The sequence below is a fragment of the Styela clava genome, chromosome 7 (genome assembly GCF_964204865.1).
Source record: "Styela clava chromosome 7, kaStyClav1.hap1.2, whole genome shotgun sequence".
Lineage (NCBI taxonomy): Eukaryota > Metazoa > Chordata > Ascidiacea > Stolidobranchia > Styelidae > Styela > Styela clava.
In genome coordinates, this window is record NC_135256.1 from 21,149,299 (window position 1) to 21,173,116 (window position 23,818).

The 23,818-nt window shown below is 36.3% G+C and overlaps 2 protein-coding genes across 3 annotated transcripts; both read right to left on the reverse strand.

The window, feature by feature from the left end:
- Window positions 1-1,605: 1,605 nt before the first annotated feature.
- LOC120328841 (uncharacterized) lies at window positions 1,606-16,612 on the reverse strand. 2 transcript variants are annotated; one of them, XM_039395385.2, is made up of 7 exons: window positions 16,180-16,612; window positions 13,680-13,879; window positions 13,310-13,438; window positions 12,726-12,849; window positions 11,472-11,514; window positions 11,002-11,195; window positions 1,606-2,444 (listed from the first exon to the last, which is right to left on the reverse strand). In XM_039395385.2, the coding sequence occupies exons 1-7, from the start codon at window positions 16,358-16,360 to the stop codon at window positions 1,936-1,938; spliced, it is 1,380 nt and encodes a 459-aa protein (XP_039251319.2). In that variant the 5' UTR covers window positions 16,361-16,612; the 3' UTR covers window positions 1,606-1,935. The 2 variants fall into 2 exon arrangements, with proteins under 2 accessions (XP_039251319.2, XP_077970316.1); XM_078114190.1 differs by lacking the exon at window positions 16,180-16,612 and adding an exon at window positions 14,266-15,708.
- Window positions 16,613-18,574: 1,962 nt separating this feature from the next.
- Window positions 18,575-23,418, reverse strand: LOC120327989 (G2/mitotic-specific cyclin-B3-like). Its single transcript, XM_039394362.2, has 2 exons — window positions 23,274-23,418; window positions 18,575-21,398 (listed from the first exon to the last, which is right to left on the reverse strand). Exon 2 carries the CDS (start codon window positions 21,330-21,332, stop codon window positions 19,935-19,937), a length of 1,398 nt encoding a protein of 465 aa, XP_039250296.2. The 5' UTR covers window positions 21,333-21,398; window positions 23,274-23,418; the 3' UTR covers window positions 18,575-19,934.
- Between the last annotated feature and the right edge of the window lie 400 nt (window positions 23,419-23,818).

Here is a 23,818-nt window from a genome sequence, read left to right on the forward strand (position 1 = left end):
TTGAACCCAACTTGTGGCTGATGTTTTTGAGCCTGAAATTCCACGGGAATACGGATTGACCAACATACGCACACATTGAAGACACAGGTGTTGCCCAGTTGAAGAAGTCAAACTGTCCACACCTATGGAACCTGTATATGTAAAGAAAGTAGCTCACGTTAGTAGTTTACGTTTGGAACCAGTACAAGCCTCTCACACTTAAATTACACAAAATCGACGCAGACACGCTAGTAGTCTTATTCTGTAACCTAACCGTTCCTGCAATCTCCACGTGTCGTAACCTAAGTTTAGTTCAGTTCAGAAGCAACTCAAAGCAGTATATACAAATAATAATGAAGCACCAACAAACATGATAAAAGCATGTCATGTATGACACAGCAGATAAATTACGGTTGCCAGTAAACAGAAAAAGTTAGAAATACCAAAATGAGCAATATTTATTACATGAAACATGCAATATAAATTAACACACCAGATTTGATCTACAACTCGTCTCGGATTTCACAAGCCACTTCTTTTACACCAAGTGTGGCGATTGTAGTTTTGTGCTGACGAGTCGAGTGAACGTGCCGTGTCTTTTCAGGCTTGCTGCATTTTTAAGGCACGCCTAATTAATTAACTAAGGTGAATCTGATATAAAACCCAAAATTCTCATGTAGCTTGTTTTCGTCATCATTACGCGGTTATTCAGGCCGTATACTATATTTCCACAAACGTACCATATTTCGCAGGTAAATCCCTCTGCACACGTATTTCTTGAACAACGAGAACGTCGATAGACGATAGTTAGTTTTTTTCTAGTCTAGAACTGTGATTCCTGCCCTGTGTGAAAAACTAGGCGACAAGACGGTAAAGAGAATTGAAGGAGTGAATACGCAAATCAAGTTTCTGACTAAAAATAAAAGAGAGAATATTAAACTGTGCTATAAAATGGTTGTATGGGGATTCCAGCGAAAGACGAACAACGATAATTTGGGATTTATCACAGATCTTGAGAATGGTCTATCGGTGAGTAGAGACAGAACAACGCAAATTTGAGGAATTCACAATGTCGCAAAAACATGAATAAAAACCAAATATATTCGGGCAGTTAACCACGCATTTTATGTCTAAAGGTTCGTAGTCCGTAGTATTTTAAAACAAATATGCTTTTATTTTGTTGCATGTCCTTTAATCGCGATTTACCATTATCACGGCAAAACAGTCCGTAATGTATAAAATATTGTAAGGGGACGACACTGCAAAAAAAATGTGAGAACCGCTGGTCAAAGATCTAGCTAGATCACAGCGCCGCCACTGTTGATTTGTGATTTCTCATGCCTACATTGTTCCCTCGGGGCTGTTCATTTTGAACACCCATTGGGAATAAGTAGACGTGACTTTACAAAGCTTCCTACTCAAAAGCCTTTGTTTTTTAATATTCAACTTGATCCGGGCTCAGTTGTGTCACCCCTAGAAGCCAATTTTTATGCAGAGGTCCGGGATATTAGCCAGATTTCCTTGCATATCAACGACGACATTTTGTTGTTGTCGCCACTAGTGATCAATACAAGTCTCCAAACTTCATTTTTTGAACGCTCTTAAAACTTGAGGAACAAAATAGCGTTTCCAAGATAATCAATCTATTTGCGATATTAATTACTGACAACTCAAATATATATAAGTACAGTGGCATATAAATCTTTGTTACAACTCCACAATTTTGGTAAGAAGTATATAGTAGACTAAATAGATACAAAAATAAATTAACAATACTATAAAAAAAAAATTAAAAAGAAACACTTTATGGAAAGTGACATGTTCAAAATTTATTGTGTTATAAAACATCCTAAAATCCTCATAATTGATCTTGGACAGTTAGTAATCAGATCAGAAAACTAAAACATAAAACTGTTAGATAGTGGATATACGAGAACATTTATCCCTAACCTACTTCTAGCAAATCTCCGCTACACGGTCTTGAGGTAAAGAATGTTGTTTCTTGATATCAGAATTTGATAACTCAGTCTGTTTGGGTAGATGTAGATTTTCTAACTGCTTATTATGCAGCACTAAAGATTCTCGATACTCTCTCTCATGTACAAATGAAGGTGAAGATTTTACTCTACTCGTACGCTGCCCAGTTTTCTTCTTGTGCAATCGATGGGAATCCGTAGTAAATTCAGATTTCTTTGAAGCGAATTTTAGTGAAGGACGTGTCAATGGACCACCAGGTTGCAATCTTGACTGAGGGGGTTTTCTATTACCCAATTCTATGTTTGAATTTTCATCAGAGGTATTGGTATTAAGCCATGCTTGTTTTACAACTTTACGTAAATGAGGTGGCGGTATAGTTGGTTGCTGAAATCGCTTTGGATATGTTCTTACATTATGATCAGAGAGTGGTTGAGTAGTCGGTCTGATGCTTCCACCAGTACGTACACTTGTCTGATCCATGAATCCCTCTGAAACAAAGACAATGAAGTTGGGTCATTGAATGAAAAAAGAATGCCACAGGTAGGTGTGTTTACAGGTTGTCGCTAAAAAGGCGGTTCCCAAAGGGAACGCGATTTGCTAAGTGCGCCCCGAAAATTAACATAATTGTGTTAATTTAAAGAAAACAAATATATGATAAAATATTTTACAAATTGTATTCATTATACATGTTTTCTTGTTTCTTGTTATAAATGCTGTCATATTATTCAATAAATCCATTATCCATGTCACCTTCTCTGTGCCGTTTACTTTCTGTTACATAGTGTTCTGTTACGATCATGAAATTTATTTTTATTTAGAGGCCGCAATTTTATTGTTTAAGTGCGCAATGAGTTTATTAAATCAGTTTATGAGTTTATTTGAAAATTAAATTTAATTCCCTGATAATTTGGCACCACATGAACAGAAAGTTTAGGAACCGCTGCGCTAAAGGTTATAATCTTTATTTATGTCCAAAATATCTATGGGCTCTGCGGGATTCAGTGGATAGAGCAGGCCCCAACGGTCTAATTATAAATTTGCAAAACAATGCAAAAGCAGCTCAAATTGTTTTGTAATATTTTAGTTTCCAAACTTCTGTTGTATAGACATCTTCACTCATTGAAAAAAATCTTATGAAACAAAATACATCTATATTGGCTGTTACAGACAAAGTTTCTTTGTTTTATTTTGCATATATTTGACCCGGGGTTATTTCGAGAGAAATCGGTCATTGCACTTTTGTCGAATGACCGCTAATAAACTACTCCCTTCAAGGCGATTGCACCATCTGTTCGTGGGTAGGAATAGGCCTGTCGGCGGGAACAAAGTCTTTTATCGATTTTTCTTTTCTCTCGTTTTTGTGTTTGTTTATTATTTCAAATCATTGCCAGTCGGCTGTTTACAATTTATTTGTGCTAAGAGTTTGCCGGTTAGTCTGTTAGTAATGCTAATTCATATGCCGTAATGAGCGGATTTATTCGCTTGTCTTTAAGTTAAATAATAGGGTTTGATTTGTTTTCATATTGTAATGTTGCTATTGTTTGCATCTTTAGAATTAAGTATGTTATTAACCTGCCTGTTGGGTTGGTCGTAAACTTTAGCAACCCTCAACCTCAACCTCAACATAACTTTATTTGGACGTCTACATTCTACAATACTGTGATCGTTTGTGTCTCTACAATACTGGAATTATTTGTTCTTATCATCACACAATTTCGTCGTTTATTTATTCGTTTATATCGTACTTGTGCATGTAGACTGGTATTTTATCGACTGCATTACATTTCGTTCATATTCAAAGTTGTGGAGTTGTTAATTATCGAGAAACCTGGCAGGTTATACATCAGGGGAAGTTAATAGCGCGAAGTGTCACCGCCCAACACGTTATAGGCTTCTTGTAGAGCCTCATCATAAGTGTTAAGTCGCTTATAATCTACATTTGTTGCTAAAATATTGGCTTCGTGACACTCGCCGTTCGTGGATACTTCGATCCTGTGAACTCTATCTTCGATTGAAAGGAAATTTAAGCGTCTCTGCATTTATCGAAATGTCGTCGTCTCGGACATCTAGAACATCGTCGTTGAAGTCTGATCAAACCATGTCCGAGCGTAATCTACGTTTAGTGCAATTAAAGTTGGAGCGGGCGAAGAAGGAAGCTGCGCTTGAGAGCGAACGTGTCGAACATGAACTTGAGCGCAAACGTGTCGAACATGAACTTGAACTTGAGCGCAAACGTGTCCAACATAGACTTCAAATCAAACGAAGTATATTGGATGCCGAAACGGAAGCAGAACAAGCGAAGATAGAATTGGAAAGCGTCGCGGCAAGATCAAGCAAAGGCTCAACGCGGGATGACGAAGAAGAAGATGTGGAATCCTTTACTACCTTATCACCGAAGAGATTGATGGAATACGTGAAGACACCAGGGGGGAAGGGACTGTTTTCTGTGCCAAGTCATGATGCACAAATAATAAATAAACATGATGATAAATCGGAAATATTAGATTTTAATGAGGATTGTAACAGGAGTATTTTCAAAATTGTAAATACGGATCAGGATAAACATTCTACTGCGGAAGAAATTGTACAGCGGCCTATTTGCATGTTGGATCCAGGCATACCTATCCATTACTCAAGCCCGGAGCATGAGGTGCCTGTGACTCAGAAGATATTGGTGAGTCCTATTTTACCTGATAATTGCGAGCAACCACTAGATCCACAGATTAGTGCGGAGCAATTATTGTTGCCTAATTACGTCAAGCCAGAGATTAAGCCTGATTTCAAATCTGCCAAGCATGATATCGTGTATGATGATGTTAGGGCAGGCATGAGGGCGCCAGATGTGGCCAAGCCTTTTGCTACTGAAATGCCTAACATGACACTGAATGCTGTAGCGCAATTGACCAGGGCGATGATGGCGGGCATGACTGATGTGGCAAATATAATCAAGCAGGGATTCACATTACCTCAGATTAAGCTTTCTGTATTTGACGGGAATTTACTAAAATATCCTGAATTCGTTCGTGAATTCAATAACTATATTGGATCATGCAAACTGGATACTGCTACAAAATTAAATTATCTAATATCTCATTGCACTGGTGAAGCAAAGGAAGCTATAAAATCATGTGGAAATTTACCATCAGAAGAGGGATACAATTTGGCTCGTAATATTCTTCATAAAAATTATGGTCAAACTCATTTAATTATTGACACACATCTTAATTTGTTGTGTGAGGGACCCGCAATAAAGGTTAATGACATTGAAGCTTGGGATAAATTGCTTACTCAAGCAAGAAGTACATTTATAACATTTTCACAATTCGGTATTAGATCCAATTTGGATGACTTAACTGTACTAAGGAAAATTCTCAAAAGGTTTCCATCTCAGCAATTGTGGAAATTTGCAAATTTGGCCAACGATCGTTATAATGCTGGAGATTTGGTAAACTTCGATACACTGTTATCATTTATGGAATCTGTGTCAAATGTCAATCGATCAGGATTTGGCAAACTTGCTCGTGAATCACAAAGGAAGAAGAAAGTTGACGACTTGGGAGGTACTCGTAGTAATCGCAAGGTGTCATCCTTTCTCATATCCGAAGAAAACTCTAGTAAGGACATTCCAAAACGTAAAAGTCATGAGTTGAAGTGCATGATGTGTGACGGTAGTCATCGATTGTGGAATTGTGCAAAATTCAAAGAAAAAGAAGTTTCATTCAGACACAGGTTTGTGCGACAGAAGAATATCTGTTTTAATTGTTTGATTCCTGGTCACTGGACAAGCCGGTGTCAATCTAAAATTCACTGTAGAGTGGAAGGCTGTGATCTAAAACATCATACACTGTTACACTTTAAGCATTCAAAAAATGGACAAACAAACTCTAAAGTTGACTTGCGTAACTCAACTGACGACACTCAGTCTGAGAAACATGAAGTCAGTAGTTATTCATCATCGAAGGAGGCCGGGTCTGAACCAGCTGAAGAGACTGGGGCTCATGTTTCATCATCATTTTGTTCATCAAGGGAGACAGCATCACATATTCGTAGGAAGGTAGTACCAGTTAGATGTTGGGGATCGGATGGCCGATCTTGCGACACGTATGCCTTTCTAGATGATGGTTCTGATGTATCGCTATGTACAAATGATTTGATGAAGAGGCTTGGCATAAAAGGTATCAAAGATGAAATTGTTTTGAAAACCTTGGGTGGTGTCGTTAAGACTGACAGTGCTCGAGTATCATTGAATATCCGTGGATTGCGTGAAGTGCATTCAATTCACATCAAAGGCGTCAGAGTTCTGGATAGACTTCCATCCGATCTGGAGATTAACATTCCTTCGAATGCTGATTCGTTAAGATGCAATCACATTCAGGACTTGAATTTTCCAACGCTGGAAAATGCCAAAGTTGAGATTTTGGTAGGCGTGGATGCTCCAGAGGCGCATGTAATTTCTGGAATGAGACGCGGGAAAAAGGGTCAACCATATGCCGCAAGAACCGCTCTAGGCTGGGCGTTGTTCGGTCCTGATGATACTTACAATCAGTGTGATGAATCTCATGTTGACAACGTTTCATGGATTTCTTTGAACAATGAGAGGCTACATGAGCAAATGGAGAAAGCGTTTGAAACGGAGTTTTCAGGTTGCAATGCATACGATACTGCTCCTTCAATAGAAGATAAGGCTGCATTATCAATTATGGCAAATACCATCTGTAAAGTGGATGGTCATTATCAAGTGAGCATTCCGTGGAAAAGGAAAGACGCAGAATTGCCAAATAACATAAAAATTGCTGAGTCACGTCTCAACAATTTGAAGAAAAGATTGCTTCGTGATCCAGAATTGCATGATAAATATAAGAAGAAAATGGAAGAATACATATCGAATGGTCATGCAAGCAGAATTTCGGATAACAAGCTGGAACACACCAAAAAGACGTGGTATCTTCCTCATCACTGCACAGGAGGAAAGTTTCGGATTGTTTTTGATGCTTCTGCTAGATACCAAGACACGTCTCTTAATGAAAATATTCTATGTGGACCTTCTCAAACTAATTCGCTAATTGGTGTCCTGTCAAGATTTCGACAAGAGAAGATTGCTGTGGTTGCTGATATCAAAAGTATGTATCACCAGGTTCTGGTCACACCTGAAGATCGTGAAGCATTGAGATTTTTATGGTGGCCAGATGGTGATCTCAAACAACCAGTAGCTGAGTATCAAATGAACGTTCATCTTTTTGGAGGAAATTGGTCGCCAAGCGTTGCATGTTACGATTTAAAACGAGTAGCTGAAGATAGTGCGAACCATGAAGATGAAGAAACCTTGAATGCTATTAGAAAGAGTTTTTATGTCGATGACTTAGAACGATCTGAGCCGACTGTTCCTCTTGCATTGAAACGAATCAAAGAAGTTTGCGGTCTATTAGAAAATGGGGGTTTCCATCTTTCGAAGTTTTCTGGCAATAGCATTGAAGTTATGAATTCTATACCGGAAGTTGACAGAGCTGTTTCATCAGAGAACTTGAACCTTGACAAAGTGTCGTCACAGAAAGTACTCGGACTGTCGTGGAATATTCCACTAGATTCCTTTGTATTTGAAGTCGATATTCAACAGAAACCACATACTCGGAGGGGATTGCTCTCAATGCTGAGTCAAGTCTTTGATCCGTTGGGTATGCTGGGCCCATTCCTGTTGCCAATGAAGAAGTTATTGCAACGCTTGTGTGCCCAGGATCTCAGCTGGGATGATGACCTTCCTATGGATGCAATTAAACTATGGGAGAATTGGATTGGACAATTATCTGAATTGGCAAAAGTGAGGGTACCAAGATGGCTGCATGGAACTAGGTATGAATCATGCAAGATGCAGTTGCATACCTTTTGTGATGCCAGTGAATCTGGTCTTGGAGCAGTTTCTTACGTAAGAGTTGTCAGCACTTCTGGAGCAGTTCAATGTGAATTTGTCGCAGGAAAATCTAGAGTAACTCCTTTGAAGGCGGTATCAATTCCTCGATTAGAACTGTGCGCAGCGGTGGTTGCAGCAAAACTAAGTGCTATGATTCAATCGGAATTGGAATATAAATTTGAAAGGATCGTCTACTGGACAGATTCAATGTCTGTTTTACAGTACATCAATAATGTGTCAACCCGATTTAAAGTTTTTGTTGCAAATCGAATTGCAACCATTCATGAACTTTCAGAGCCATCGCAGTGGCGTCATGTGGGAACGAAGGATAATCCAGCTGACGTTGCTTCGAGGGGAGTAATGCCTAGCAAATTGAACAAGTGCAACATGTGGTTTCAGGGACCAAACTTTCTTTGTGATTCGGAGGAAAACTGGCCTGAAAGACCAAAGATATTACCACAGGTTTCAGATAATGATCCAGAAACAAAATCGACACGTCAAGTGTGTGCAACAAGTGGAAAATCGAAGCCAGCTCTATTCAAATTCTTGGAAAGATATTCATCATGGACGAAGCTATGTAGAAGTGTTGCCTGGTTGTGTCGCTTCAAGAAATGTTTTCTGTGGCAGTATGGTAAGAAGGATGAACCTAAATTTCATCAAATTGGATTGAGTGTTGATGAACTCAAGATGGCATCAACTAATGTCATTCGACTTGTACAAGATGAAGCATTTTCTAGTGAAGATGTGAAACTGACTAAATCATCAAGTTTGAAGAGTTTGACACCATGCTTGATCGATGGAGTAATTTGCGTTGGTGGAAGACTTCAGCGCTCAAGTTTATCTCGAGAATCGAAGCATCAACTGATTTTACCATATCATCATCATGTTACAGACTTGATAATCGACCATTATCATCATCAAGAAGGACACAGTGGTGTATTGCACATTTTGTCTGTGATCAGGGAAAAGTTTTGGATAATCAAAGGGCATTCTGCAATCAGAAATCGAATACGAAGATGTCTAAAGTGTAAAATGATGCATTCTAAGTCTGGAACACAAATTATGGCACCATTACCAGAAGTTAGAGTAACACCAGGAAATTCTCCTTTTGCAAGTACAGGAGTAGATTTGATGGGACCGGTATTGATCAAGTCTGGCCGGAGTGAAGTCAAAAGATGGGCTGCTATATTCACCTGCATGGCTACTAGAGCTCTCCATATTGAAGTTGTCAATTCTTTGGACGCATCAGCATTTCTTGAGGCCTTTGATCGTTTTACTGCAAGACGGGGTTTGCCTTTGGAAGTGTTTTCTGACAATGGTACAAATTTTACTGCATCTAACAAATATCTGAAGGAGGGTGTGCAAAGATGGAACGAGTCGGTTCATCAGAGTCTCAGCCAAAGAGAAATAAAGTGGAATTTTAACCCTCCTGCTGCCAGTCATTGGGGCGGTTGTTGGGAACGCATGATACGCTCTGTCAGAAAAGTGTTAACTGCTCTTGTTGGGGAACGGCAGCTGACGGAGGCATCTTTCTACACATTCCTGACACAAGTAGAAAGGATACTGAATAACCGACCAATCACAGCCGTTGGAGATGACCCTAAGGATTTGAAAGCGTTAACACCTGGAATGTTACTGACTGGACGTCTAGATCCTTCATATCCATCTGATATATTTCTCAAGGCTGATGGATACAGAAAATCATGGAAGTTGGTTCAGTGGATGGCAGATCAATTTTGGAATCGTTGGGTGAAGGAGTATTTGCAAATACTACAGACTCGTCAAAAATGGCAACAACAAAAGAGGAATTTTGCTGTTGGAGATTTAGTGCTGGCTATGGATGAGAACTCTCCTCGTGGGTCTTGGCCTAAAGCTCTTGTGGAAGAGGTTTATCCAGACAAATATGGAAATGTTCGTCGAGTTCGCGTTAGAACAGCAAAGTCGACTTACATTCGGGACATAAGGAAGCTATGTTACTTAGAATCACCTTGATTTGTACATATTTTGATTTACACATTTCGTTTCGAATTGCACCAAATGTTAACTAGTGATGGGAAAGAAACTTGTCTGTATTTTGTTTAAATGTTTGAAAATAACTTTTGTTCAATTCGTTATTTTGAGGCCGGGAATGTTACAGACAAAGTTTCTTTGTTTTATTTTGCATATATTTGACCCGGGGTTATTTCGAGAGAAATCGGTCATTGCACTTTTGTCGAATGACCGCTAATAAACTACTCCCTTCAAGGCGATTGCACCATCTGTTCGTGGGTAGGAATAGGCCTGTCGGCGGGAACAAAGTCTTTTATCGATTTTTCTTTTCTCTCGTTTTTGTGTTTGTTTATTATTTCAAATCATTGCCAGTCGGCTGTTTACAATTTATTTGTGCTAAGAGTTTGCCGGTTAGTCTGTTAGTAATGCTAATTCATATGCCGTAATGAGCGGATTTATTCGCTTGTCTTTAAGTTAAATAATAGGGTTTGATTTGTTTTCATATTGTAATGTTGCTATTGTTTGCATCTTTAGAATTAAGTATGTTATTAACCTGCCTGTTGGGTTGGTCGTAAACTTTAGCAACCCTCAACCTCAACCTCAACCTCAACATAACTTTATTTGGACGTCTACATTCTACAATACTGTGATCGTTTGTGTCTCTACAATACTGGAATTATTTGTTCTTATCATCACACAATTTCGTCGTTTATTTATTCGTTTATATCGTACTTGTGCATGTAGACTGGTATTTTATCGACTGCATTACATTTCGTTCATATTCAAAGTTGTGGAGTTGTTAATTATCGAGAAACCTGGCAGGTTATACATCAGGGGAAGTTAATAGCGCGAAGTGTCACCGCCCAACACGTTATAGGCTTCTTGTAGAGCCTCATCATAAGTGTTAAGTCGCTTATAATCTACATTGGCTCTAAGGTTAACCCAAATAGACACAAGAAAAACAATGGTCAAAAAAAAATTTGAAAGCAGTAGGCATGAGGAAATAGAACTAATCAAATGCTTCAAACAACCAACACAGAGTATTATTTGGTTTCAAGAAATATATTTAACATGAATCATCTTGTATCTTTCTTCCTTGACTTCTCAAGTGAAAAATAACTGGCTCTCGTGATCTAGACTATTTTACTCACCAGACTCACTGCCATTATCGAAAGCATCTCCGCCTTTGTAAGTTTTGAGGAAAGTTCCAAGAGGATTTTTCCTAGGTACGTACAAGCCAAGTCTTGAAAACGATCTTGAATCCATAAAGTGAGAACAGTTATATCGAGCTCCAATGATAAAAGCATGTGGACTCTCATTCCCGTGGCAAGGAATAGGCAAGAGACTGAATAAATGCAAAAAAATGAAATTTGGCAATGGCAATAATCAGATAACCGGAACAAGAGGAAAATTATGATTTCATCTGTAAATACCATCCATAGCAATTATACAAATATCCAGGACTGATAAAGGAGCAAGCAATACCCATTCTGTTGGCACACAACTACCCACTCAAGCAGCCCAAATTGGGACACCATTTTAAAACAATCTTGAGTCCGGTGGGTACTATTACATACATGACAGTGTGATATAAAGTTTTTTCAGATACAAATATACTCACTCTTTATTGAGGTTTTGTCTTGTTGGCTTCATTTCCTTCATTCCTAGAAGTTAAAAATAAGCATACCAGTCATGAATTTTGACAAATTGAAGACCTTTGAATATGAATTCATGAATGCGCAAAAAGAATCTCATAAGAGATGATTATGTAGGAGGCTCAATGAGACAGTTGCTGAAATCACTCCTTTTTGTCGAAGGGTGGCTGGTTACATCTCCCACCAAACAATTTCCATACCCAACCTTAACTGGTTTCAAAGAGGCAGCGGCTTGCTTTATAATCAAGCTTGTTCGTCGTTTTTTCAAGAAAACAATGAAGAATGCCATTCAATTGAGTATATATATGTTTAAAACATACTTTTTTAAAGTTCTTTCTTATCTTAGCCTGCCACAGCTATTGCATCGGGGAGCATACATAAGAAGGCATACTTAGCAAAAGTCGATAAAATAATCATATTTCAGTAAAATGCCAATATTTCAATAATCTTTTTCACAATTTAGCATGGAACACTCGTCTCATCAAATCCTTGTAAATATCATGTCATATGCTGCGGTAGGCGGGCATGTTGGGCTATGTAATCAAAATATATGAATTGTTTTTGTTGTGTCCCAGAGCAACATGGAAATAAAATACAAGTGTTGAGCTCACACACAAATAACAATAGATTTATCTCAATGAGGAGCCTGTGGAAATTGTGTGTTTAGTCATATTGAATTACCCATGTAATTCTGAACAAAAGAAAACATTTCGTGATCAGGGCAGTTTTTGAAGTTGCGCTGATTTGACATGTTCATACCACATTAAAAAAATATTTCCAGTAAAGAAACAAGGTGACCTGTCAATGACTGTTTTGAGTTCCTGATAACAGAACATAACCAAATGGATATAAAACCTTATTGTTTTGATGGAGATGGTACTTGTAACATAGATAAAAACTATTCGGTATATTGAAATGTCGGCTAAATATAAGCTAAGTTAAGAAATGAAATGGTAGATTTCAAATTGACATTTTAAATAGGTATGGAAACATGACATTTGGTGGACACTTTCCAAGGTTACAACATTTTAGAGAGCTCTTATTTAAAAAAAAATTGTAATCATCATGCAATTTTGATAGTTTTATAAATAACTTGATTCATATTAATTAGACATTAATCGACATCAAACATATCTTACATTTCCAAATTTATTATCGCTATGAGCTAAAACATAATATCAGTACAGCAGTTAGAAGTTAGATTAATATTTTTCACTTACTTTTAAATTCATCTTTGGTCGAGTCTGATGGAACACCAGACATTACTTGTGATCTGTGTTTGTTTCGAAGTTTTGCTGTTCTCGTCATCCTGTCTTCCATTGCAGAAGCAGGACGTCGCGAAGCCTGTCAAAAAGTAGTACAGATGCGATCACATAAAAAAAGCCCAAATAATATAGAAAATATTAAGATTAGTTCAAAAATCATAGAACGTTATGTCTAAATTAAATTGCCATATATGATTAGAGCTCAATATAAAGTGAACAAATTATATTGTATTTAAAAATGGGAAAACCTAGGACATATCTCGATAATTCATATTCAGTGAACTACTGACTAATATTTCATAGATATTTAGGTATTTCTAATGTTATGGTAGAAATACTCTCACATCTTATCATACAGGGTGAACCCAAAGAAACATAATTTCTCGATAACTTGTATGTTAATTACTGTATATGATAGTACCCGAAAGTTTCAGTAATTTTGGACGCTTTGTACAAAAGTTAGAACATTTTCCAACTGATTTGGGTGCTGTTTTTTGGGTAACCCTGTATACAATAAACAACAATAATAATTACCATACCTGTAGAAATGTATGCTTCTTAGTTTGCCTATAATACATTGCACCATTGATGATCACAGGTGCACTCTTTGTTGAAATTCCAGATAATGGTCTTGCATATGTTATTTGTGAGTCTTTGATTTGTTTTTCCTAGAAAAGACGAGGTTGATAATTTGATATAATGAAACAAAAATCCTAAAAACCATGGCATAAACAAAATTTTAATGCCAACTTCATTAATTTTTTAAAAATGAAGGTTCCAGGCAAGCTTCCAGGATTTTGACAATGTTATCATACCATACAAAATTTGCCTCCTAACAAATTCAATGCACAATGGTTTCAATTGTTATCTGAACTCATCATTATAATATGTAAGTTCCAGCAAACATACCTTGCTCGGTGGCAGAAAATTTTCTGTAAATAGTGGTGCCTCGCCGCTATGTTTCACAGTACTGGAATTGATATGGTTCACCCAACCTGGTGGTCTTGCAATGTTTTCCACACTTTCTGGATTTTGTAAAATTTTCTGAACAGACTCCTCGGTATCGGGCCGATCGAATGTGTATGGTGATATTGGATGACCTTGCTTACCTTCATGAAAAACAGAAGATATCATTTCATATCAATACAATATGAAAGTAAAGGAACAAAACAGCTGCCTCATTTTTTTTACAAATTGAATACGCAATAAAAAATTATTCTCTTCAAATATGATATTACAAGTTACAAGATTCCAAAATCAAGAATTTACTATATATAAATTATATTATAAATATTATTAATATATATATAATATTAGAAAATGCAAAATAAATAAGAGAAAGATCATTTGATACCAAACTCAAATATTTAATTCTATATGAAAATCTTCAATATAAAGAAGCTATAAAATCATTCAAATCACATGTTTACATATATTTCTAAGCAAAGCAAGTCATGCTGACATTATTAAAATCAAAGCATAAAATTTTCATTACCAGACATAGGAGCCAGAACATAAATCGGCGGAAACCCCATACTTTAACAAAATATAAACTAGTTTGACGAGATCTCACTTCGAAATGAAACATTTTCATCCCACACAGAGAAATATCTGGCCAGAGTAATGTTTAGTAAATTTTGAGTCAAACAAAAGGTATCTTTTGTCTAAAAGTAATTCCACCATTTCTTGTGTAATCAAAGTAGTTGACAAGGCAAACACACCCTGAATGTTGTTTACATCATAAACATGGCCTTTCAACTTAATATCTCGCGTTAAAAACCATCAGGTCGTATGTCTGAAATCTCAATCTCCATTTTACATGAAAACAAATGATAGACAAAAAAACTTTATGATTGATGATATTATCGCTCACTGATTTATCACAAACAAAGTATCCATAAAAATTTCAATCAAAAGTAAAAATGCGTTCACCCAGTATTGTGTGATGTGAGACTTCGTTCACAAAAAATGAGATATAGAAATTGACTTTTGACATGTTGTAAAGCTTTGAAGAGATGTAAAAGAAGAAGAAAACATATACTCAACTAGACTTAAAAGGTTTAAAGTCTGATACAAATGTTAATCTCTCATCGTCATAATGTGGTTTCTTATTTATAACTTCACTTCAACAATTAACAACCTTCATTGAGTTTTCTTCACTTCAGAGTTAATCAATGCATGTGGTCTTACTATAAAATATTTACTTCAATAATACTTTTTAAAAATATTTTAGAAAATTTTAATTTAAACACACTTTGCCAGTGTGAATGTGAATCATAAGGTTGGCCTGAAAATCCTCTTTAGTAAGTGTTGACTGCAAAGTTAACTAGATATTGAAATCAATAGGCATCAAACATTATCGGTCCACTTTAAGTTGTTAGTCTTTATACTCTTTTTTTCGATCCGTCACCTGGTTACTGTCGATACACCTTTTAGGATGCATGGTCAGCATCCAATTAATTTTATCAAATGCATGAGTCTCGAAATTATTTGAAAAGCAAATTTCATGCAAGATAAGAATTGCAATAATACAGTAATACTATAAAACATAACTGATTCGTCCATGCAAGCAACTGGAAGCGAAAGCAAAATCAATCTGAAACCTTTGAGCATTGCAAAAACAAAATAACAGCAAGTGGAGGCGTGTGGCTTTTTAACGCGCAGTGCAATGATGAGCTGATGGGTGGCGAGCTATGAATTGTGCAAATACCTTTTTTAACAGACATGTTAATAACATATGGATCACCATACAGCACTGTCTCACTGTGCGCTCTGACGGATTATGTTTAAGACATGTTCAGATATCGGCGTGCCTGTCGCATGTAAACATGTTTGTTTTAGGTTTTTCCAATTCACTGATATTGTGTTGTAATTTTCGAGTATTCAATATTTGATTATGCACCAACAGCCATATGTTCATCCACAAGAAAGCAATACAGTCAATGTACTTTACAACTCTTCACCTGTTCAATGTTGGTAATTCGAAGCTTAGGCACAATAAAATTGATTTATTAGGAAACAAAATAACAATTGAAACTTAGGCTATATATCAATAAATATTCAGATTTAAACCAAAACTTTTGAACTTGATAACTGTATAAATAAAGCTGCAATAAAATAGATAATACTCTATATTATTTTCCCCATCTATGGCAGCAATATAAAACATGAAAACTCGATTATAATCATACGTACACCATACATAATCATGCACGCGTCACTATATAAATATCGAATCATCTTTAAACAATCCAAGACAATTGACCAAAGTTGGGACTAATGCCAGAATGCCACGTACAGATACAGAGATATAGTCTATGTAAAACTATTACTCAAATTGCAAATACTGAAATATATACTGATATAGCACACTTGTAAGTTACCCGTAACTGATTCGAAAACAACTCACCTCTATTTGAAACACCATGATCTGCAAGATTTTTTCTTGTTCCCCTCAGAGTCAAATCCAAATAGCGCTTCAGGGCTAACGCAGCATTTCTGTTTTGGTCATTTTTTGTTGATCTGCTGGATGCAGAAGAACATCGACTGCTTTGGTGATTAATTGTCATTCCGCATTTGTTTAACAGCATTCAGGTAATCGTACAAAAATTGCATTTGATCTAATATTTGAGTATAGTTAAATTATTCCAGTGCAGATATGTCATAATATTCGAGTCCGATACCGCATCGCACTTCTGCACTGTAAAGTGAAGAACTAGTATCGTACCGGTTAGATAACGCAGGTGATTTACTACTAATCGCTGCTTGGCAAGTTCTCCAGCGCAATGATTTCCTGGTTTAATTCCGTAAAAATGACTGACCTGAGAGAGGTCAACCATAACGTAACAATCAAGCAATCATTTATTTCTGCACTCTGGCATAAAAACAAAACAACACAAAAGGTACCGGTATACCGACAAACAAAATACAGAGATACCTGGAAGGCGAGCATAACTTGAAATAATTTTATTTAACATATTTAATCTATCGCTAAGACAGTAAGACGCTTTTTCATTCAAACAAAAAAAAATTCCAGAACGATTCTAAACGTTGATAACGCCCAGAAAATGAGTTTCGTAGCGCACATCTGGTAACTAAATAAATTCTTAGTTTGTATGAAAAGAAACATACTGAACCCATGACAGCTTGTTCCACAATTCTGATGCAAAATTGAATATAAGGGGTTCCCGGAAATTCAATAACCATGGGTTTACAACAACGCAGCATAAGAACTATGCAATTCAAGAGCCCTACAGCTGTACAGCACACTGACACAAATGTATTTCCGTAATTTCTTGCCTGACCAAAATCAGACTTCCTCAGTCAATTATAATTTATTAGGTAGATTACAAAAAATATGCCATACATGTAACCAACAACAAAAAATACTTTAATTGTGTGACAGGACATAGGTGTCGCGAGGGAGTTACCGCACCGTACCTATTTAACCTTAACAACGTCTTATGAGCTAGTGCTCAGCTAAAATTGCTATTCATGGTAAGGATATACAAGTGTTTAATATCTTACTTATACTTTTTTAGCACCTTCTTAGAATAACTGAACTACTAATAACTGAAAAAGACTATGGAAAGGCTACTCAACGCAAAAGCGAGCAGTAGTTCATCTGATATTCATCCGACCACGGGGGATCCACCTACAGCTGACAAATTTGATTGTTACGTCTTGTAGAAGTCTGCGTTCATTGGTCCATGATACCGGAAAAGCAGAGAATATAGGACCAGAGACAATGCATAACAATGTAAAATCAATGATAGGACAGATGGTAACACATATTTATTGTTGTAAAAGCGTCTTTTCCGTAAAACGTGCAACTTTTGGAAATGGGAACAAGTCATTATTTGTTACTAAATTTTTAAGGAACATTTTAAAATCATTTTCAGGTAGTTCCTTTATATGCGCTAGGAAACTGAAAGATAAACGGCCTAGTCTCGCGGCCAATGGACCTTTCCCCGACCTTTGACCCACGAAAAATTCTTCCCATACATCACCATTGCAAAATTTTCGGGTCTATTTTAAGAGTGCTTTTGCGAGTTGGCGCCTGTGAAATGGGGTATGTGTTCAAACCATCGTTATGATTCATCGCATACAACAATCTGTTCCTTAAAAGTACCGGTGAAGAATTTTAGCCTAGTCTGTCACAGCTATTTCTACACTAATTTTTTATTACTGCAATTAAATTGAAACTCCTAGGATGACAGAGTGATCATTGAATTATCTGATTTATATTTGAGTTTCCGAAACACAACAGAAAACTAACGAATAGATTTCAAAAACTCGAAAACGAGGTAATGTTTACGACCACGCTTGAAAAATCTGTCCGAGTGACAAAAGTGTCGGAGCGGATGCGAAAGGGCCTATTGTTACGCCACATTATGCATCTTGCTGATTGGCCAATGTCACGAAATGAACAAGGAAATCGATGCTCGGGGAAACATCCTTTGGAAAAGTTCGCCATTATTTTCGTGTTATTACGGGCCAGATGAAAGGACGCCACGAGCCGGATCTGCCCCGCGGGCCGTAGTTTGGTGACCACTGTGCTAGCGGACCCGTATGCGTATAATGCAGTGATGCTGTAGCTGGAATAAACAGGACTATTCTATCCAATTAAAGAGTCCAGCTGCACACTAACACAAATATATTCCTGTAACGTTTCGTCCGACTTTCTCAGACTCAATGGCAGGATTGTAAGTAGTTCATATATTGAACTAAATACCATGAACCTACACAAAATTAATTTAGGATGACGTAATATTGATTATAATCCCTAGCGAGAATGAGAGAAATTCAAAACATGTCAGTTTATTGCTTGGATAAAACAGCACTTTGGAATGTAAAAAAATTTAAAAATATATACAAAACGAACGATAAATTTTTTTATGTAAGCATGGCGTTCATTGTGGGAGCATAATCAATGGCAATACTTGCTTCTACATAAAACTAATTTGCCTTTTTTTCTTAATTCAAAGCAAGCAATAACAAATTTTAATGTTAACAAGTCTTGAAAATTCATAATTTTGCCATAAGGAAAGGAATTTAGAACAATTTACAAAAGTAAAAAGCAGTAAGGAAAGTAAAATGGTAATAAAACATCTTTGTCACAAAAAATTTTATGTGATGCTACGACATAAAATTACTTATACCATCACAACAATAAATTTCTGAATACAGCAAACATCTGACACTATACCTACATAAAATATGTATTGTTGGAACGATTCATTCGCTGTTCTAAACATGACATCCTGACACTAAAAAGGAAAAGAAACCCCTTAAGAAATTATGTTCTTGATCAAGTAACGAGTTTTTTTTGATGAACAAAATTAAAAATTGGTAGTGAAAATTGGTTTTTATCGAATAAATAAGTCACAGAATACATAACCGAAGTCCATATTCTCAATAAATTTGAAACATGTATTATTTCCACATAGATTTCAAGTGTTATTCTTTCTTTACAAATATGGATGACATACATTAGATGGACAAAAGCAACTTGATCAAGTTTAATCAAAATTTCTTAATGAGGCAGAAAATGAAAATACATATATACAAAAGTTTTGAGACGAATAAAAGTAAGATGAAGTCAGAAAAGTGGAATAGCAGCAATCAGAAACCTCATCACTAAACCTCAATCTACTGCTACTTCTGCATCTTACTTTTCACCACAGGCAACAAAAAATAATAAAACAAGGATAAAAGCAAGCAATAAACATGAAAATATAAGACTATGTGCACCAGGTATACATGGCAGGACTAAACAACACGGCAGTTTTAAAATGAAATACATTTTGGGCCAGTGAAAATTTAAAAAAAAATGATCGACTTTTAACCATAATGAATATTACAGTTGTGCCAAAAAAACTGACACATTGACATACGTGGACCAAATTAAATTTGCGATGATTGCCTCCTATGAAAATTACAGGGTTGATACAGATGACCAATGACTAAAACACAGCTACAAAAGTAAGGTAATAACACATTATTAAATTCGATACATTTTGAAATGTCAGAGGTAGACAATTTTTTTTTATATAAAATGCCAATTTATGAGGATTTACATTTAAAATTATGCAGCAAATCAACTATATACGGAGCCAAACAAAACTAACAAACACAAAACATGAGCATCACAATTTAAGTGAGTCAAGAGGCTATTTCATCCCCCAGTTGAGCCATCATTGGTGATTCTTTTAGCCTTACTCTTTCTTCTTCTTTTTCAAGCTTTTCCTTTGACAAAATAGGCGTCTTTGCAACTTCATAAAATATTGGATGAGAGTATTTCTGCCATACGGTTTGTAATTTTTTTCCTTTGGATTCCTCGACCATGCTATTTAGTCGAGTAGCTAGTTTTAGAACTTCAGATTCCATATGTGAACTGTAGTAAACAAGCGTATCTGTCCATTCTGCGTTGTCATTCATTTTGAAAGCTAACCATAACGCTCCAGCTGCTAAAAGCGAATCACTTACTGTGATCAAGTCATAACATTGCAAACTGAGTTCGAGAGCAAATCTTGCTAAAGTCAAAGTCTGCATGTTCGTTTTTGAGCATTTTGCATATCTACGCAGAAATCTGTATGAAATAGGGATGTTTATATCGAACCCAACTATATGAAGCAATGATCTTTCCAGTGACAACATTTGCTTACGAGTGTATGCATCATCACAAATATATAAAAAGTCATCAATATAAGGAGGGTGACGCTCATCAAATTTAGCAGCAATGAGAAGCGAAGTTGCTCCGATGAGTTGCAGAGCGTCCCTTGCTGTTTGCTTGTTTTGCAAATATAAATCAACTAGTTTTACAGCAAGATATAGTGTCTCATGATTCAGTTCAAAATTTTCTTGAACCTCAACCATCCAATCCACTAGAATTGCCCTCATATCTGCTGAAATCTCCTTCTGTGTTGACAAATATTGACCAATTTGAAATTGACTTTCTCTCGCACGCATATATTCAAAAATGACTAAAGAATATACTGGTGCTTCATTAGGATTGTTGATATTTTCTGCATCTAAATCTTCGTAAAATAAGTCCTTTCTCCTGGGGGACAGATCATGTTGATAAAAGGCAGTAGGGAATTCTGACGAGTCAAAGGAATCTAAAGCATCTGCAAATTCTTGTGTATCCTCTTCAACAGCATCAAGTGAAAATTCTTCTTTGGTACTTTTTTGTGAATTTGGCAATGAGGAAATGCTGCTTTGCATTTTTGGTAAGGATAAGGTTACATTTGCAATTTTTTCAATTATGAGTTTTTCTGAGGAATCTTCATGTTTGTTCTGAACTCGCAATGACTTTCGTGTTGCAACTTTTGTTTTTTTGGCAATTTTTTTCCCCATATTTTCTTTACCAAACCCCACATTGCTTTTGACTGTCAATGCATTTGTAATATCACCAAATGCAGATCGTTTTACAATGTCACCCTTTGCTGGGGAAGTCGCCATTCTTTTTTTCGACGTTCGATTATTACTTGGATCTTTGTTCGGCTTTATCGCATTTTCATTATTAACACGATTTGCTGACTGGATATCACTCTTTGACATGGCTCAGGTATCAACAAAAATATATTGCTAGCTAATCCAGGACAAGTACAGTATGGCAGAAAAAATCTGAAAAGTAGAGATATATGAATTGTAACACTGTCAACATATGCTTGGAAGTACAGTGCAGCTCACTAGGAAATGGTTTGCATTAATTGTTTTCTTATATTGTTAGATAATTCTCAACATCAAACAAATAGAAAATTAACTCACAATAAAATATGTAACATTTTTGTTATCGTACTTGGTACAGACAATAAGATTTCAAAAAAGCCTCAAGTGTTTAACTTTAGCAAAATGATTCCGGATACATTCTGAGATATCGAAAAAGGTTGGTGTTCCAAAATTATATCTAGCAATCTGAAATAGTATCTAACATTTGACTTATTTTTAGCATTCTCTTTATAATATATATATTATATTTTCGTTCAAAATCAATAAACATATAATATATACAACTGAATTCGATAAACTATTGTTCAATTGAAAAGCTTTTTAAAGCGTCAGAGCGTAAGCATATTGAAATTTGAAAGGCATATTCTGAAACAAATATTCAACAGTAACACACTTTTTTATCAAATATTCATTTTGCAAGAAAACATTAGATATTTTAAGGTAAGAGTATACCAAAACATATATTCTGATGAAATTATCATCACAAAATTATAACATTTAACTTATTTGTCCATAAACAAGAGTAAGTTGAAAAGAAACCACCAACCAACTACAACACAGTCTTAAAAACTGTGTGAAAGTATAATGAGCTCTTGAAAAGTTGGGGAAAAGTTTTTGGTAGATAAGTTTTTTTACATATGGCAATATTTCTAATTTCACAGTTGCACTGATCTAGAATAAATCGAATCGCTTAATATTGGCAGTCTATCCATTGCTGCAATTCGGCCATTTTTGAGGTAATGAATTTGTTGCAGATTTCGAGAAAATAGTACAAAACAGAGGGAAACAAGAAGGCATACCGTAGCTAAAAGAAACGAATGATAACAGCAAGAAACACACAGAAAAGAACAAAATTGTCTTTCAGATCACAATGTGACATCATATCAGTAGGGCACAATTCTGCGATTACAAGATGTCCCAATAGGGTGGCTTACCCACTTTGCGGCCACGACCTATTTGCGACTATCAACTTCATCGATTAAATTAGTGCCGAAAAAATTAACGAACCGCGACGATATTTCTCACGCGCTATCGTCCCCCATCCCTCGTAGCTCTGCGAAATTACACTAAAATGCGGCCACAACAAAAAAAGTTACGACCGAAAATCCGACGGAATAAAAAGAAAAAACGGACCTTTTCCCCATGTCGCCAACTAGCAACTACCCATTGTTCCTTTAAAAAAGCTTGAAAATCCATACAAATATAAGAGATAAAACTTGGCAGGTGGGTAGAGTTGTGTTTCTTTTAACCATCTTTAAAGCTTCGCGTTTCTACATTTAAAGGAGGGGGAATAGGGGGGTGCGCATTTCCAATACGTCGATAATATCTTTGTCGACCAATTTGCGACCACCGTGTTTTGGACTGTTTGATTGCTGTGATGCAGTGCTTTATTTATAATTTGACGAATTTGGTTCGAAATAACCGTGTTCTTAAAATATATGACTGTCAGAAATGCAATTAGACATTTATCGGTTCCCAGCGTCGCCAAATTTATTAAGTGATCGACTTCAAATTTCCATCCGAGGTTAAAAAGCAACCGAAGTTGTTAGAAAAATTGGTTTAGCGTGTAGAATAAATGCCAATGCACCTACAGTGAAAAAATTAACGGGTTAGAACGGGTTTGTAGCCTACTCACTGGTACCATAGGCTATACCAGTACCTAATTGACGTCTTTTAATGTGGGGCTATTCTTGTAATCGCAGAACTGTGCCCTACCGCAGTACGGTAAGTTATAAGTTAGAAACCCAGGGTACCGGTACCGGTACGTACCGTAGTCTACTGACATTTCTTCCGTTTGTCTGTTCGTTTTCTTTATGCTTATGCTTTTACATTCATTTTATGGTTTTGCGCTGTTTACCTTTGGTTATTTGCTGTCTTTAAAAATCGTCTAAGCGGTATTTTAAAAAGAATAAAATCGTCTCAGAACAAACTCAGACCGACGCAGGCATCTCCAGAGTTCAGAAGTTTGGATGTCGGACTCGGAGGCCGAGAGCCGCTTCCCTCTAAAATTTCAAAATAAGATTTGTTTACAACTGCGCCCTCCTTTTTATGACGTCATTTCCTCAAGATAATATTCACTTTGACATCAGAATTTGTATGCATATTCTTTTCTGAATAAGTCTACTGTAAATAAATTTAGGTTTATACTAAATTATAAAAAATATAAATATATCGTATTTATTGGAGGTTGGTGATTTTTCTCACACTCCAGTGACTACATAAGACCTTATAGAATCGGGACGTGGCGTTTCGTACTCGCTACTGCTACGTTAACCTGGGGAATAAATAATTCGAACCGAGTAAGAAATAATATC